This window comes from Bidens hawaiensis, unplaced genomic scaffold, assembly GCF_021521415.1.
Source record: "Bidens hawaiensis isolate Kalapana, Puna unplaced genomic scaffold, B.hawaiensis_p1.1 tig00012615_1, whole genome shotgun sequence".
Lineage (NCBI taxonomy): Eukaryota > Viridiplantae > Streptophyta > Magnoliopsida > Asterales > Asteraceae > Bidens > Bidens hawaiensis.
In genome coordinates this window covers 164,238-181,414 of record NW_027492038.1, presented here as the reverse complement: position 1 = coordinate 181,414, position 17,177 = coordinate 164,238, and the positions used below count along the sequence as shown (strand labels likewise).

Below are 17,177 nucleotides of genomic sequence, written 5' to 3'. Positions count from 1 at the left end.
TTCACATTCTTTCTCCTCTTAAATTAATATTTGTAACACAACTTCCTTTCCTTTCTTTAAAAAAAAAAAAAAAAACTCAGAAACACAACTCCCCTTTTATTTTCTTCCCTTTCTTTTCATTTATTCCTTTAAATGAGACTCAGGAACTCATTTGAGTGGATACTGAAAATAAAATTTTTAAGCAAGGTTTTATGAGACTATCAGTTTGAATTTCGAGACCATTCGGGTTTTCGTCCCACGGTATGCTACCCCAGAGAGTTCCGCTCTTGCGGTAGCGGCCAACAGTACGATTTTTCAGAGAACGTCTAAACCAAACTCTAAAGCCAACGTAAACTCAATTAAAACAACATCGTCTGAACAAAACAACGTGACTCTTTAAATTTGAAACCTGAAAGTATACGACGTATATTGATATATATCCACTTATTATTATTTTATTATATTGAAAGTAATCTTACTTTGTGAAGAAAACAAAATCAACTCAACAATCAAAGGCTTTTGTGCAGAGCGCAGAATTTGGGAACACAACACAACCACAAGTCAAACCTAAACAAACACACACACACTTGCGATTACTTTCACGCATCAATCAATCAATCGGATTACGCTCTCGGATGATCACACACTCATCGTCAGCTACGGCGGTTGAACACGCTGGTAACGAACTTATTATTATTACTATTACTATTACTGCTCAGGATGAAGAAATCGAAGGCGAAGAACAACGGATTGCTGCCGAATTCGTTGAAGATCATCTCGTCGTGTATTAAGACTGTTGGTACGAATGCTAGCACCGTTGTACGCTCCGCTGGTGCTTCTGTTGCCGCCTCTATTGCTGCCGCTGCTGATGATCACAGAGATCAGGTCTTTATTATTATTATTATTATTTGACCTAATCGATTTTAACTAATAATAACATATGTTGATTAAGTTAGGTTGTAGGATTGTAGGAAACTGTTATTGTAAACTTATTCGAGAACTTATGAGTTCATTTCATGTTTATTGTGCATAATAATATATGCTTGTTAATTACAGTTATTATTATGTGTAACGGAGAACGTCTTCATATGTTAATCAACTATATGCTAATGAAGTTAGGTTGTATGAATGATTGGAAGAGTAGTCTTAGCGTCGTTAGGCTTGTTGATTAGAGTTATGTGCAATTTTAACTTATTTGGAAACCTTAGAATCTGGAGAATATGCTTGTTAATTACAGTTATGTGAACTGCAACGTAGTCGAGAACTTACAAGTTCATTTCATGTTTATTATGCATAATATGTGCTTGTTAATTACAGTTAATGTGCAATTGTAAGTTATTTGAGAACCTTAGAATCTGGAAAATATGTTTGTTGATTACAGTTATGTGCAACTGTAACTTATTTGAGAACCTACAGGTTCATTTTATGTTTATTGTGCATAATATATGCTTGTTAATTACAGTTATTTTATGTGTAACCGAGAACATCTTCATATGTTAATCAACTATACGCTAATGAAGTTAGCGTGTATGAATGAACGAAACAGTTATTTTAGTGCCGTTAGGCTTAATAATTACAGTCATGTGAAATCGTAAGTTATTCGAGAACTTACGAGTTCATTTCATGTTTATTGTGCATAATAATATATGCTTGTTAATTACAGTTATTATTATGTGTAACAGAGAACATCTTCATATGTTAATCAACTATACGCTAATGAAGTTAGGGTGTATGAATGAACGAAACAGTTATTTTAGTGCCGTTAGGCTTAATAATTACAGTCATGTGAAATCGTAACTTATTCGAGAACTTACGAGTTCATATCATGTTTATTGTGCATAATAATATATGCTTATTAATTACAGTGATTATTATGTGTAACGGAGAACTTCTTCATATGTTAATCAACTATATGCTAATTAATTTAGGGTGTATGAATGAACGAAACAGTTATTTTAGTGCCGTTAGGCTTAATAATTACAGTCATGTGAAATCGTAAACTTATTCGAGAATTTACGAGTTCATTTCATGTTTATTGTGCATAATATATGCCTGTTAATTACAGTTATTATGTGTAAAGAAGAACTTCTTCATATGTTAATCAAGTGCATGAATGAACGAAACAGTTATTTTAGTGCCGTTAGGCTTAATAATTACAGTCATGTGAAATCGTAAACTTATTCGAGAATTTACGAGTTCATTTCATGTTTGTTGTGCATAATATATGCTTGTTAATTACAGTTATTATGTGTAAAGAAGAACTTCATATGTTAATCAACTATATGCTAATTAGGTAGGTTATATGATTGAACGAAACAGTTATTTTAGCGTCATTAGGCTTAATAACTACAGCTATGTGAAATCGTAACTTATTCGAGAATTCATTTCATGTTTATTGTGCATATTATTATATGCTTGCTAATTACAGTTATTGTGTGTAACAGAGAACTTCTTGATATGTTAGTCAACTATATGCTAATTAAGTTAGGTTGTATGATTGAATGAAACAGCTACTTTATCGTCGTTATGCTTGTTGATTAGAGTGTGAAATTGTAACTTATTTGAGAGTTTACAAGTTCCTTTCGTGTTTATTGTGCATAATAAATTTTGTTAAATAAAGTTAATGTGCAATTGTAAGTTAATGCTAACACCGTCTTTCGGTCCGCTGGTGCTTCAGTTGCCGCGACTATTGCTGCGGCTGGTGATGATCACAGAAATCTGATGTTTTTTTTAGTTTGCTGTTGTTGTTATTGTTACTTGACCTAGATCGATTTCAATTACTTGTTCGTATGCTGATGAACTATATGCTAATGAAGTTAGGTTGTATGATTGAACGGAAAAGTAGTTTTAGTATCGGGATGCTTGTTAATTACAGTTATGGGAAATTTTAACTTATTTGAGAACCTTAGTAAATTACAGTTAATGTGCAATTGCAACTTAAACAACTTACAAGTTCATTTCATGTTTGTGGTGGATAAAAGGGTAATAGAATGATATAGTAAGTCTTGGAATATCAACAATATGATTGTTAATTACGGTTACGTGCAATGGTAAGTTATTCGAGAACTTACAAGCTCATTTCGTGTATATAGTAAGTATTGGAATCTGGATAATATGCTTGTTAATTATACTTAATGTGCAATTGTAAGTTATTTGAGAACTTACGAGTTCATTTAGTGTTTATTGTGCATAATAGGGCAATAGAATGCTATAGGAAGTTTCGAAAATATGCTTGCTAATTACGGTTATGTGCAAGCATAACTTCTTCGAGAACCTACAAGTTCATTTCATGTTTATTGTTTATTTGTGCATAAAATATGCTTGTTGGTAACAGTTATTATGTGCAATTGTAACCTGAGAACCTACAAGTTAATTTCGTGTTTTATTGTGCATAACGTATGCTTCTTAATTACAGTTATTATGTGCGAGCGTAACTTATTCGGGAACCTACAAGTTCATTTCATGTTTGTTGTGCATAATATATGCTTGTTAATTACAGTTATTATGTGCAATTGCAACTTATTCTAGAACCTATAAGTTCATTTCATGTTTACTGTGCATAATAGGGCAATAGAATGCTGTAGTAGTCTAGTAGGTCTTGGAATATGCACAATATGCTTGTTAGTTACATTTATTATGTGCAATCGTAACTTATTTGAGAACCTATAAGTTCATTTCATGTTTATTATGCATATTAGGGCAATAGAATTCTATAGTAGGTCTTGGATTATAAACATATGCTTGTTAATTACAAGTTCATTTCAAGTTTGTTGTGCATAGTAGGGGAATAGAATGCTATAGTATGTATTGGAATCTCAGAGAATATGCTTGTTAGTTACAGACTTACAGCTATGTGCAATCATAACTTATTCAAGGACCTACAGGTTAATTTCTTGTTTCTTGTGCATAATAGGGCAATAGAATGCTATAGTAAGTCTTGGAATCTGAAATTATTCATGTATAAGTAGTATAAGTTCATAATTGTATGATACAAAAACAAATATATGTACACTATGGTCCATCGATGCTAATATATGTGTACCAACTACCAACTAAGCATGTTATTGTTGTCCAATTTGTTAAGTTTTGTGACAATTCATTCTTTCTTTTAGATGCTTGTTGGTGCCTATCTTAACATTTTAATTATACCAGGTAATATGGGCCGGGTTTGACAGATTAGAAACCAGTCCAGCTTCCTTCAGACACGTCTTATTGCTTGGTTATCAAACTGGTTTTCAAGTGATTGATGTTGAGGATGCTTCTGATTTTACTGAACTCGTTTCAAAGCGTGACGGTCCCGTTACTTTCTTACAATTGCTGCATATTCCCACAAAATCTGATGGCAATGAAAAGTTCCTACAGTTACATCCATTACTTATGGTGGTTGCTGGAGATGAACCCACCAGGTCGGGGCTGGCTCAAAACCGAACCTACTTGAGTGCACCAGGTAGGGACGGTTCAGTGATGGCTCAGTCAGGAAGCTTGGTGGATTCTCCTACTGCTGTGCGGTTTTATTCCCTTAAGTCAAATTGTTATGTGAAGGTTCTTAGGTTCAGGTCAACTGTGTTTATGGTCAGATGCAGTTCTTTGATAGTTGCTATTGGTCTTGAAAAGGAGGTAACATGTCAATTTATTATAACAATTTCTTACATTGAACTTATGAGTTATTACACACTGCATGTGCAATTAGTTGGTAGCCGACTTTTAACATTTATATCCGATTTGTGTTAGATACACTGCTTAGATGCAGTCACACTCGAGACTAAATTCGCTGTACCCACGTATCTGGTTCCTCGATCTAGAGGCCAAGGAATGGTTGGAGTTAACTTTGGGTATGGTCCATTAACTGTGGGTCCACGGTGGTTAGCTTATTCTTCAAACAAACTGCTTGTATCTAACACGGGCCATTTAAGCCCAAAGAACCTTACTCCTGGTATTAGCCCGTCAACCTCACCCAGCAATGGTTCTTTGGTGGCTCGTTATGCAATGGAATCAAGCAAACAGCTGGCTGCAGGAATAATAACACTCGGTGACAAGGGGTATAAAAAAATCTCTAAATATTATCCAGATATGCTCCAAGACCGTCCGATGTCACCTACAAATTCAAATCCAAATTGGAAAGTTAGGAGTTCTTCTTCAGATGTAGATAATGCTGGAATGGTCAGTATTTAAGCAGTTTCAAACTTTATAAAAATTTTCCACAAATGAGCGCGTTACAATATAAATATTAATAATGTTTCCAATTTATATAAAAGTTTGCAGATTCTCTGATGCCATTGTTGTTGCAGGTAATTGTGAAGGATGTTATCTCAGAAGCAGTTATATCACAGTTTAGAGCTCATTCCAGTCCACTTTCTGCTTTATGTTTTGATCCAAGTGGGACCCTTCTGGTAACAGCCTCAATACATGGTAATAATGTAAATATATTTCGAATTATGCCGTGTACGCGCAACACTTCTAGCAATCAAATACATGATTGGAATTCCTCTCATGTGCTTCTTTACAAACTTCATCGTGGCATAACATCAGCTGTAAGTATACTTTATGCATCTATTCGTCACAGTATGTTTTTATGTAGATGTGCATTCTGATCCATTTGCCTTTAAATAGTTCATTTCTGGTCATGTTTTAGCGAGGTGGCTTGTACACCAACAAAATTTATTCATACACCATACAACATTAATCACCTCCTTTTTTTTTATCTCTAACGGCTCAAATGGGTAAAATGACAAATTTTGTCTAAAAAGGAAACAAGTCAACTAGCTGAAAAGGAAATGAGTTGATTTTAAACCCATTTACTTATAAATGGGTTGATTTTGATGTTGTTTTAGCAGATATTGATATTAAAGTGGCTAAAAAGGAAATTAGTCAAAATGGATCAAAAGTTGCCCAATGTGTATTTTTAATGCATGAAACTCCTAAATCATCTTATTCAAATATTTAGAGTAATTATTAAAATAATGTAATTTTGGTATCTTATTTGACACGATAATGACTTAGGAAACTATTAATCTTAGACAACAAGTGTTTCCGCCTGGTCCGGATCAATCTGTTTTCACTTGTTACATATCTTACCCATTTTGTCACCTCTAATGCAGCCTTATCTTTTCTTTTTCTTTTTTTAAGTTATTATAATAATATAGTTTTTTTTGGTCACATATAACACGTGAATTATGTATAACATGTTAGAAAATGAACAAAAAAAAGTCCATGTGGGCCAACGACCAACCTAACCTCAGCATGACCATACTTAAAATTTACATGTCTTCGCATTTTGCTACCACTAATTTCAACTTGATAGTTTATTTTATTTGTTTTGACAGGTTATCCAAGACATAAGCTTTAGTTGCTACTGTCAGTGGATTTCTATTGTATCATCAAAGGGTACTTGCCATGTGTTTGCTCTATCACCCTTCGGTGGTGATGTGAGCTACCGGGCTCAAAGGTCCCGCAGTCAAACAGTCAACCCAGTTCAGTCTCTACCATGGTGGTCAACTCCATCATTTGTCATAGATGACCAACCGTTTCCGCCTCCTATTCCTCTTACCCTTTCAGTAGTGGGCAGAATAAAGAATAATAACGCAGGATTTCTTAATTCCGTTAGCAACACCGCTTCTTTTTTGGGAAAGACAAATATACCCTCTGGTGCTGTTGCTTCGGTTTTTCACAATTCTACAACTTATCGTAATCAGGACATTTCTAAAATGGTCAACTCCTTAGAGTATCTGCTAGTTTATACTCCTGGACACGTAATTCAGTATGACCTTGTTCCGTCAATGGGGATTCAACATATTGATGTTGGTTCAAGAAGCCAACCTGTTTCATATCAATCGGGTCAAGAAGAGGAATTAGGGGTGATATTTGAGTCTCGTCAATCGTGGCAAGTTTCTAGAAGAGTGGATTCTCCAGAAAGGGAGGGATGCACATCTGCAACATCATTGTATAATGTTTCTGTGGGAGGTCAAAAGCTGGTGAAAAATGATTCTTTAAAGCAAAATGATAGAGCCCATTGGTTTCTATCGAATGCTGAGGTCCAAATAAATTCTGGAAGGTTACCATTGTGGCAAAATACCAAGGTATGAAGGGTAGTTTAAATACTAGCATATTAGCATGTTGGTCGATTTTGGTAATTATACTCATTAATTTGGTCTGTAGGTTACTGGTTGAATTAGTAAAGGGCAACATGCGCCAACTTTATGTAAATAATTTTGCTGACATGGCATTTTTGTTAAAAATGATATAAAATGGGTCTTAGATTCTGTTATGAAATTTTCGTTTGTAAATCCAGTTTTCTAAAATGTAGTTATCTAACAAAATTATTGTAATACTTTAAATTATCTCTATTGAGCAGCAGCAAAATATTACTAATAATTAAAGAAAAAAATAGAAGAATAACTTATTTTTTCTAAGCGATAGTTTTTAATAAAAGTTGCACACAAGCACATAGTTGGCTTTCAGGTTACCTTTTCAATCAATCAAATGAGCAAATACCATATTAGCCCATTACACGTAACTTATATTACCAAACTGGGCCATTACCAAGTATAATAACCGGAGTGGGCGGTTGACCGAGAGGCAAATACGCTGTTATTTTATGGCGTTTGCCCTAGAAAACACGTGGTCAAACCAGAACATTACAAAACAAGTGGTCAAACCAGAATCAACTCCATTATATTTCCTGCTGATTCCAATTCCGTGATATATTTCATTTCTTCCATACAAAACTCAACTAACCAAAAGCCTCCTTAATTGCATTCTTTATGTGGTACTAAATTCATTCTTATCGGTGCAGGCACATTTTTATGTGATGAAATCTGCAAATGTTGAAGGATTTGCAAATGGTGAAGCTCTGATTGAGAACATACCTTGTTATGAAGTGGATATAAGAAGAAAGGATTTGTTGCCTGTTTTTGACCATTTCAATAGCCTTAAATCAGGCTGGGATGACAGGTGATGCCCTTTTATTTAAACTCCATAAGCTGTAATTATGATACCTTAAACTTTATCAAGGGATAATGTATATGTAGGCCACAGAGCTATTTTAACAGTTTTAGAGGCCATCCAAGTAGTAAATACTAGCTCGGTCTTGTTTCTGATTTGACTTTCTTGTTGACTTGTTTCTGCAGAGCATATTCTGCCAGAAAAAATCCCGAGAAGGCCAGTGATGAATCCGTAATCTGTCTTTCAAAGCCAGCATCTGTTAGCTCCACTGAGAGTTCGGATGGAGGTATGGTTAATAATAAATTGTATGGTCAATATTGTTTCTAGAAATATCAAAAGTTACATTATTTTGTAACAACCGGTCATCTAATTATTATTTATTTTAAACTTAATTTCAGGATCATCCCGAAGGATTGAGAATTTGCTTGACCTTGATCCAGTGAATAGTGGGAAATCTAGTATGCCAAATAGTTACAATCTGAATGAACTTTATCATGACACCCGAATCTACCAAAACCCTAAAGAATCAGCATTTTCCCCTTCAGATATTTGCAAAACTGCCACGTGTCAAACGATTGGACAAAGTGGCGGTAGAATTATGAGCACGCCTTTGTTGACCACTGACCACTTTGATATTGAAGAGCCGCCGACCGGAGCGAAGAAACCAGTGGATTTTGAAGGATGTTTTCAGGAGGGTTATTGTAAGGTGGTTGAACCTGATGGTGGTGGGACCATAACAGGCGGTGCAATGGATTATGGTGAAATTGAAAATGATATGAGTCAAGAGAATGAAGGGGAAGAGGATGAATTGCTCGGTGGCATGTTTGACCTTTCTGAAGAAGGTAAATACCAATTTTGACCTTTTCATTTAAATCTATTAATAGGGGTGGCGAAATCACGGGTTGAGTAATGGGTCAAAGTGGGCTCAAATTAAAACAGGTAATTTATGACCCGAGACCGAGACGCCTCTTGTCAAAATAAAAAAAGCAAGCGTGATATGATTAAAAAACTGTATTATTTCAGTAATATTTTTACTTTTTGAATAAATGAGTTTATTACACCAAAAGGCAACTTGTTTACACCTTTTTGTCATTGTAACATCTTAAAAACATTTTTTATTTTTTTTATCATTGTATGCAAGTCATTCTATAGCTTGTAAAATGCTGACATGCCACACCGCCACGATATCAAAAACTCGTGCCAAGTCATCATGCTAGCTTTTACAGGAATTCCTTGCAATGATAAGAAAATATTCTATAGTGGCAAAAAGAAATTGTTTCGTTTCGTGCATGAAATGACAATTTGGACAATGCCAGATCAACCCAACTCGTTCCAAATTATTTTTATCCGCTCTAAATAAGTTGCCCGTTTTGACCTGTTACCACCGGCTGGTTGTCCTTCCAAATTCAGCATCCGCAGTTCTATTATACCTGTATATATTTTTTCAGAAGAGTTTATTCTGTTTGACCGCCATAATCAGCCTAAGTCAAAGCTAAAACAACATTATGTCAACAGGTTAATAAGCTGCAAGGCGCATTCGAATACATCAAGTCGGAAGCGTTTGTCGTTGTACGTGATCATCCATCCTTTCTCTTATATCTTTTTCTCGTGTATGTTTGTGAATAAACGACAGATTTTATGGTAACGATGGGGATCTGGTATTGGTTTAAAGGGGAACAAAGTCTTATTTGGTTCACTCATGCACTCAACTTTTTAAGTTTGCTTGTGTAGGTGCGGTCAGTGTGAAAGTTCTCTATAAAATGTATATAGTAAAAAATCTGCTCTGTACTTTTACTGTTCAAAAAGAAAAAAATTAATTTGAAATTTAGAGTTTGCTAATAATATTTTTAGTGTTTTACGTCTTGGGTGTCACGGTAGGGTGTTCATAAACTGTGTTCATAAACTGTTGAAAACGCCCGAACTGGCCAAACTGAAGGTTTGGCAGGTTCGGTTTGAAACTTGGAACTGAAGATGTAATCCGAAGCAACCATGTAACTTTTATTATTTGTATACATATATGTTTTATATTTATAATATTTAGCTATGTGCATATGTTATAATCATGAATTATGGTTATCACTTTAAAAAATTAAATACGAACTAATGATTTTGAATAAAGGGGGGGGGGGGGGGTAACTGTCAAACCGTTTCAAACGGAATTGTAAAAGCGGTTGCCTTTCCCCGGCCCTGGTGGTTTGTTGTTCAACATTGTAGTCAGTAGTTCAAAGTTTTGTTTATTGAACAAGCTTATTTTTAATTTAAGCTTGAGATCAAGCTCGAGGTTGTCTAAGCTTGATTCAATTAAAGCCTTTAGCGAGCCGATCTCTAGTAGCTCCTTAGCGGCTTAGAAAGTGACAAGTGTGTAATGAGTTAAATGAGGTTTGACTGAAATAGTTGATGTTATGTTTTTTTTTTAATATAAGTCGGTTACTGACATTAAAAGTATGTAAGTCAACAGGTGATATTCGCCTCGCACTTCTTAAAAGTGATGCGGAATGTACTCGTAACACAATCGCTAGTGAAAAAACAATCCTGATCATGGCCAATTGACGGTCCATGAGGGGCCCTTGCGTGCCATTGTCCCCGCATGGTGCCGGTGGCGAAGCTTGTACGAAAACATATAAAGGGCTAGCCTCAAAACGTATAAAAATTTTCATAAACCGGATTTGGGAGGGGGGGGGGGGTTGTTAAATTCTCTAGGCGAGGTCGCGATAATTGATATGGGGTAGCCTAGGTAAGTTATAAATGAACCTATTATAGGCTATAAAATTACGCCCTGCTTGCGGTGCACACATATAAAGTATATATGTGTGAACCCTTGGGTGGGCAAAAGTAAAATTGCACTAATTTTGACGTTATTTTACTAATCACGTGAAAATAACGTTAAAAGTGGCGGAAGGTTAATCAGGCATCATGTGGTGGCGTTGATAGCCGAAAGACAAGGGCACATGCACCAATCAGCCGGTGTCCCGATGATTGAGTGTTATGTGTCTTATGTCTAAGGCTTGATTCAAAACTACTATCGAGCCGGGGGTCTCACCGGAAGCAGCCTCTCTATCCCTATGGGATAGAGGTAAGGCTGTCTACATCTTACCCCTTCTCAGACCCTACCATAGCATTGCTATTGGTGGGATATACTGAGTACGACGATTATAGGCTATAAAATTGGGTGCATTAACAGACACACAACTCTAATCAAATTAAGTTGGTTCTATATACAAGTTTCAAAGTGGTTGATTATAGGGAGGGCCTAGGGCCTATTGTAGCCAATAAATTGAAGTGAACGCCTTGCCATAAAAATCAAAAATCAATAAAACGTAACCAATAGACCAATTGGTTTAATGACAGCCTCATGGTTATGGCTTTTCTTATGGAAGGTCGGCGTAAGGCTGTAAATGAACGTTTGTTGGGTAAGAAGTTTGTTTATGTTTGTCCGTTTAATAAACGAACCGGATATGAATATAAAAATTTCATTCGGTAAGCTTAATGGATAGAGACCGTTTTCGTTCAATAGTGTTCGTGTACGTCCGGTAACGCACGGTAACATCCGTCCGGCAATGTATCATATTTTGTAATAATATGTTTTATTTCTTTGGTTTTCTACCAGATTACTCGGCCCTAATGGTCTCGTATATAAACCAAGTGAAAATAAAACAAACCCTAATCGTTTATGTTCTTTTGTTCATTAGAGTTGTTTAAGTATATTTGTCTATTAATGTTCATTGGTGTTCATTTGTGCACTAATGTCCGTTAGTGTTCATTTTTCCATTAGTGTTCGTTTGTTTGTTCGCGTCCGTTACAATACTAGCGAACGGACACAGATAAACTTAATTCCTTAATGGACGGACACAGACATGAATTTTCGTTCGGTAAAGCGTTCGTGAACCGCTTGCTTGTCCGACAAAGCTTAAAAGACAATCACGGACAAGGTCTCATCTGGTTCGGTTCAGTCCAGTTTGTTTACAGTCATAGAGGACGGGGTTCGAGTTTCGTCTGAAGCTATTTTCAAAAGTGATCATGAATATCCGAACCTTTACTATTTCAAAAAATAATCAATAGACGTGGACTTCTCTCCTTCCATTTTCCGTATACAACTCCAAAAACATGTGTTGGAGATTCAACAAAGAAGGATATGACCAATAACCGTTAGACAAATCCATCATTACTTACTTTCAATCAATCCACGTGTTGAAGATATCTTTTACTTACTTTATATCAAGCGTTTCTTTAAATTCATACTATTTTTATTTTCATCACCATTGCGTTTCTTTATTTTATTTTACTCATATTTTAAAATAAACTAAATTAAAAATAAATAATCTCACCTTGTATGGCCGACAACAATATCACCTTTAATAATCCCACATTTTGACGATAATAATCAAGCCATCTGAATCATCATTTCGAGATAGGTTTTCAATTAGTCGACGCGTATCATTCTTCCGAGCAAAACCTCTAAAACATTGGTTTAAAATTCATAAACAAAACTTAACGACTTTAAATGTTTTTTAACGAAGATGCATTAAGAAAAAAATAGTCAAAAAGTTTGAACGCTGACATCAACTTTTAAGGAGAGATTTTATAAGCCAATACCAAAAAGTGTGAAGTTATTTATTTTTCCAATTTGTCATTTTAGAATAATTATATTTTGGTGCCATCAAACAAACTGACATGGCAAAAACAAACAAACACGAACCTCCCACATAGGCTTCCGAACCTAATCTCACTACACAAAAATAGAAAAATATTTAACAATAAATAAATAAATAATTTCCATCATAAAATAGAAGAGACACATACACATCACAAAAACAGTTTATGGCTTCATTTCCACAAAGTTAATATCATCATCTTCTTCTTCTTCTTCTTATTCTTCTTTTGTATATTCTTTCTTATTCTTTTGTTCCAATTTATATAATGAAGCTCAACAAAATGTTGATACTTGTTATCACTAATTATTATTATTATTATTATTATTATTATTATTATTATTCTTCATCAAATTCAACCTTCATATTCAATGCTACATCCTGTTGAGTTTCTAGCATTACAATCCATTAAAAAATCACTCCAAGACATGCCCGGTTCAACGTACCTTTCGTCCTAGGATTTCACTTCCAATCCCTGTAACTTCGCTGGCGTTTTCTGCGTCACAGATAACTATGCAGAAAACGACAGCGAAAGAGTGGTTACTCTTAACCTAGGGGATCCAAGGGCCAGCGCACCGCCTGGATCCCGCTATTGGAAAGTTAACAAAACTCGTCGAATTCACCGTCGTCCCCGGCCGGATCATGGGCAATATACCGGGGACGTTATCGGAGCTGAAACAGCTCCGGTTTTTCGCCGTCAGCTGGAATTTCATCTCCGGTGAAATTCCGGTGGCGGTAGGGGCGTTCACCGAGCTACGAACACTTGATTTGAGTTATAATCGGCTCACTGGAAATATTCCGTGGGCCGTCGGAAGCTTACCGGCGTTAACTAACGTCGTTATGTGTCATAACCGGTTATCCGGTTCAATACCGGTTTTCAGCTCTCAAAATCTAACTCGGTTGGACCTAAAACATAACAACTTATCCGGTTCAATACCACCCGGTTTTTTACCTAACTCGGTACCATATCTTTCTCTTTCATGGAATCGGTTTTCAGGTCAGGTCGATTATTTACTACCGCAACTAACCCGATTGAATTATTTGGATTTAAGCTTTAACTTGTTCATCGGTCCAATCCCCGGTTCGGTTTTCGGTTTAGATATCACGAACCTCCAACTCCAACGGAACCTATTTTCGTGCCGGGTTCAACCGTACAACGAGGTCGCAATCCAAACCGTTGATCTTAGTCATAACATGTTATATGGAGAAGTGTCACCTTTGTTCTCGACCGTACAAAATCTTTACCTTAATAATAACCGGTTCACGGGTTCGGTCCCAAGGAAGTTAATGGACCGGTTGATGGATGGAACCGTGAAGTTGTTGTATTTGCAACATAACTTTTTGACCGCGGTGCCGGTGAACCCCATCACGGTGATACCGATAAGTAGTTCGTTGTGTTTGCAGTATAACTGCGTGGTGCCACCAGTTCAGACCGAGTGTCCGGTTGAAGCCGGGACACACAAGACCCGGCCCACTTCACAATGCGTAAAGTTGAAAGGGTAAAAGTGGAAATTACATGTATAGATTTTTTTTATTGTCTTATAATAATATAATAATATATTTGTATTAGTTATATAACACATACTGATATATTATTGTATTATATTTGATTTAATAACTTAAAAACTTATCTAATAATTTTATTAGTATGTTTTCAAATGTTTCACTTTATTAACATGCTTAAAGAAATTTCTTTCATTTTAATGATTTAACATTTTAACGTATTTGTTTCGTCTTATAATTTTTAAAGTTTTCAAGCTATAAGTTTTCTAGGTGCACTAATGGTGAGCGTGTAATCGTGTATGTTTGTTGATGTGATGGCTTGACCATTCCGATTCATATATGTTACTTTATAATGTTGATGATTGTTTGTATCTTTATCGTTTGCTTATGATCAGTCATGTCGTTAATAAATATTTCTCAATATATTTTTGTATGAAGAAACTAGTGTTGATAATGTAGTTGCAAGAACAATAGCATGTATCAATTGTAGAATTAACAAACATCAAGAAAGAATAATTTTATCAACATTCATTTACTACCATAGAAAAAAAGAAAAATTTTGTTATTCCGTATTCATACTTAAGTAGAAACGTTGAAAGCTTAGTGTGAAATAGGAGGTTAGGGGTTCTCTCTTTATAGAGTGTAACATTCAGCTGTTCAAGGCCAGCTATGAAGCAGGGACGGGTGGTCGACCGACCTCCAATTTTTTTATATTATTTTAATTATATATATATATAAAGTATGTATTCTTAATATTTAAACCCGATTGCTCAACTAATTTAAGATCCAAAATTATTTTCGCGTTTAATCCATATTTTTTTCACGATTATCAGAGATGGTCCTGTAACCATTCAAAAAAAAAAAAAAAGAAAGAAAGAAAAGGTTGAAAGCTGGTCATCTTAAAAAAATATATATAAAATATAACCATGTATGAATATAATTATATAAATAAGCTAGAAATGATCTTTTTAATGATGTACAGAGTTAAAAACCTAAGTAACATTAACACTTACATATACAATTATAGTCTTATCCAAATATGCCAAAAAATGATTTTTGTAATAACTTTCTCTTAAACAATAATATCCTATTTTCAACATAAAAACATGTTAAAAAAACAGAGATTTTTTTGGGGTAAACCATGTGCGAGTTGGTAGCATGAAACATTATGATTATTATGTATGTGCGTTGTGTGCTGTTGTTTTGTTGTTTTTCCTTTGTTTTGATACTTTTGTTTATATCTGACATTATTTTTGCAATGGTTTATATCAATTTTGATACTTTTGTTTAAAAGAATAGAAAGAAAATCCTAATTTGTTTAATATTTTACTAATAGTTGTATTTTTATATACACATTGTATGCATTTATATTAAAATAACCACAAACAAGTTTACGTACATGTATAGATATATTATTTATACGTATTTATAGAGTTGCAGTGTGTGCATTATATATGTAAACGAAGTTATATCTTTTTTTTTCTTTTTTAACTTTTGAAGAGACGATTAAACACCATCATTTAAAAGAATAAAATCTTTATTTACTGCGTGTGTTCTCACAATATCAAATGTTATGCATAGATCCCTCAGCTATGTATATACAAAACTAGTTTATAAACATCTTCTTTGTCACATATGTAAATTTGGTTAAATTAGGTTGAAAAATTGAACTTTAACATGTATTTGCCATGACACGGACGTTAATATTAAACCAATTAACTTCTCAAGTTTATGCAAACTAGGGGTTGTCATCAAGGCTGGAACTAGAGGAAGTCAAGAACGTCTGCTAACCTCTGGTCATGAAAATTTTTGGATTTTGTATATATAGAAAAGAAATGAGTTGGATATTCTCTAGCCGGTAGAGAAGAGAGCGTATAATTGTCACCGATAAAAAAGTTCTGGTTCTGTCACTATTTGTCGCGATCTGTTTATAAGATGTAACACACCAAAAAGATTTTTTTATTGCTCTTTAAATGCTCGTTAAATAAATAAATTACTTGTTAAAACGTTTAATGACCAACCATTTTTGTACTGAATTTAAATGCATGTGTCTATATGGAGATAAATATACACATTTATGTAAGGTTCTGATTTAAGCAAAAATCATTATTGTTTCTACTTTTGCATCTTGATCAATTTATGACTATTAATTTATGTTACTATATTTATCAATTTAAAATTTTAAATGCATGTGTCTATATATGAAGATAAATATACACATTTATGTAAGGTCTTTCTTTTTTTTCGAACGATCAACTAACACTTATGTAAAGTTCTGATTTAAGTAAAAATCATTATTGTTTCTACTTTTGCTTCTTGATCAATTTATTACTATTAATAATGTTACTTTATTTATCAATTATAAACAGTGTATACTGTTCAAATTAACAATGTATGTGTTTTATGGGATGCTTAGGATTGTTTATTAAACTTGAATATTTATTTATTGTATGGAGATACCACTAAATTATTATTCTTTCAAAACACAATAAACACAAACATCTTTAATAAGAAATTTTAAACACATCCTAATTCCTAAGTTAACTAACATAATTTATGATTTTAAGACTACATGTATAGACATTATTTGTATATACGCTTATCGATACGTCTTTCGGTATGTTTCAGGCTGACTCAAACGTACAATTTAGTAAGCTCAGAGTTTGAATAAACCTATTCTTAACTTTTTATGGGTTCCTGTTGTTTTTTTTATTGGTTTTATAAATTCTAATTTAAACTTGATTAAATTCTTTAAAAAAATTTTATGTATAGAACGAGGCCACGAGGTGTTCATATTTCATATTAGAATATTTGCATGGTTTGAAATTTGAATATAGTGGCTAGTCTCAACTAGAGATGGCCAAAAAAACCGGTTGGGGAACCGGTTTAACGGTTTAAACCGGAAACCGGTTTTTACGAAAACCGGTTTTTACGAAAACCGGTTTTTACGAAAACCGGTTTTTACGAAAACCGGTTTTTTAAAAACCGGTTTAACCGGTTTGGAAACCGCCGGTTCGTCTTTCGGTTACAAGTTCTAGATCCAAAACCGGTTAACGAACCGGTTAATGGAAAAACCGGTTTTTTTTATTAACCGGTTATGGAAAA

General features: G+C 34.3%; 1 protein-coding gene and 1 pseudogene across 1 annotated transcript; both read left to right on the top strand.

Moving 5' to 3' along the window:
* Window positions 1–699: 699 nt before the first annotated feature.
* LOC143541624 (autophagy-related protein 18g-like) lies at window positions 700–9,712 on the top strand. Its single transcript, XM_077034398.1, has 9 exons — window positions 700–864; window positions 4,132–4,596; window positions 4,711–5,139; window positions 5,268–5,510; window positions 6,303–7,055; window positions 7,772–7,929; window positions 8,106–8,206; window positions 8,319–8,762; window positions 9,436–9,712. The coding sequence occupies exons 1-9, from the start codon at window positions 700–702 to the stop codon at window positions 9,438–9,440; spliced, it is 2,763 nt and encodes a 920-aa protein (XP_076890513.1). The 3' UTR covers window positions 9,441–9,712.
* Window positions 9,713–12,887: 3,175 nt separating this feature from the next.
* On the top strand, window positions 12,888–14,136 carry LOC143541625 (uncharacterized; annotated as a pseudogene).
* The last annotated feature ends 3,041 nt before the right edge of the window (window positions 14,137–17,177 follow it).

Coding starts and splice junctions, on each gene's coding strand:
- LOC143541624 (XM_077034398.1), top strand. CDS start 700: ATGAAGAAATCGAAGGCGAAGAACAACGGATTGCTGCCGAATTCGTTG. Junction 5,140..5,267: donor ATGTAGATAATGCTGGAATG/GTCAGTATTTAA, acceptor TTGTTGTTGCAG/GTAATTGTGAAGGATGTTAT. Junction 7,930..8,105: donor AAATCAGGCTGGGATGACAG/GTGATGCCCTTT, acceptor TTGTTTCTGCAG/AGCATATTCTGCCAGAAAAA.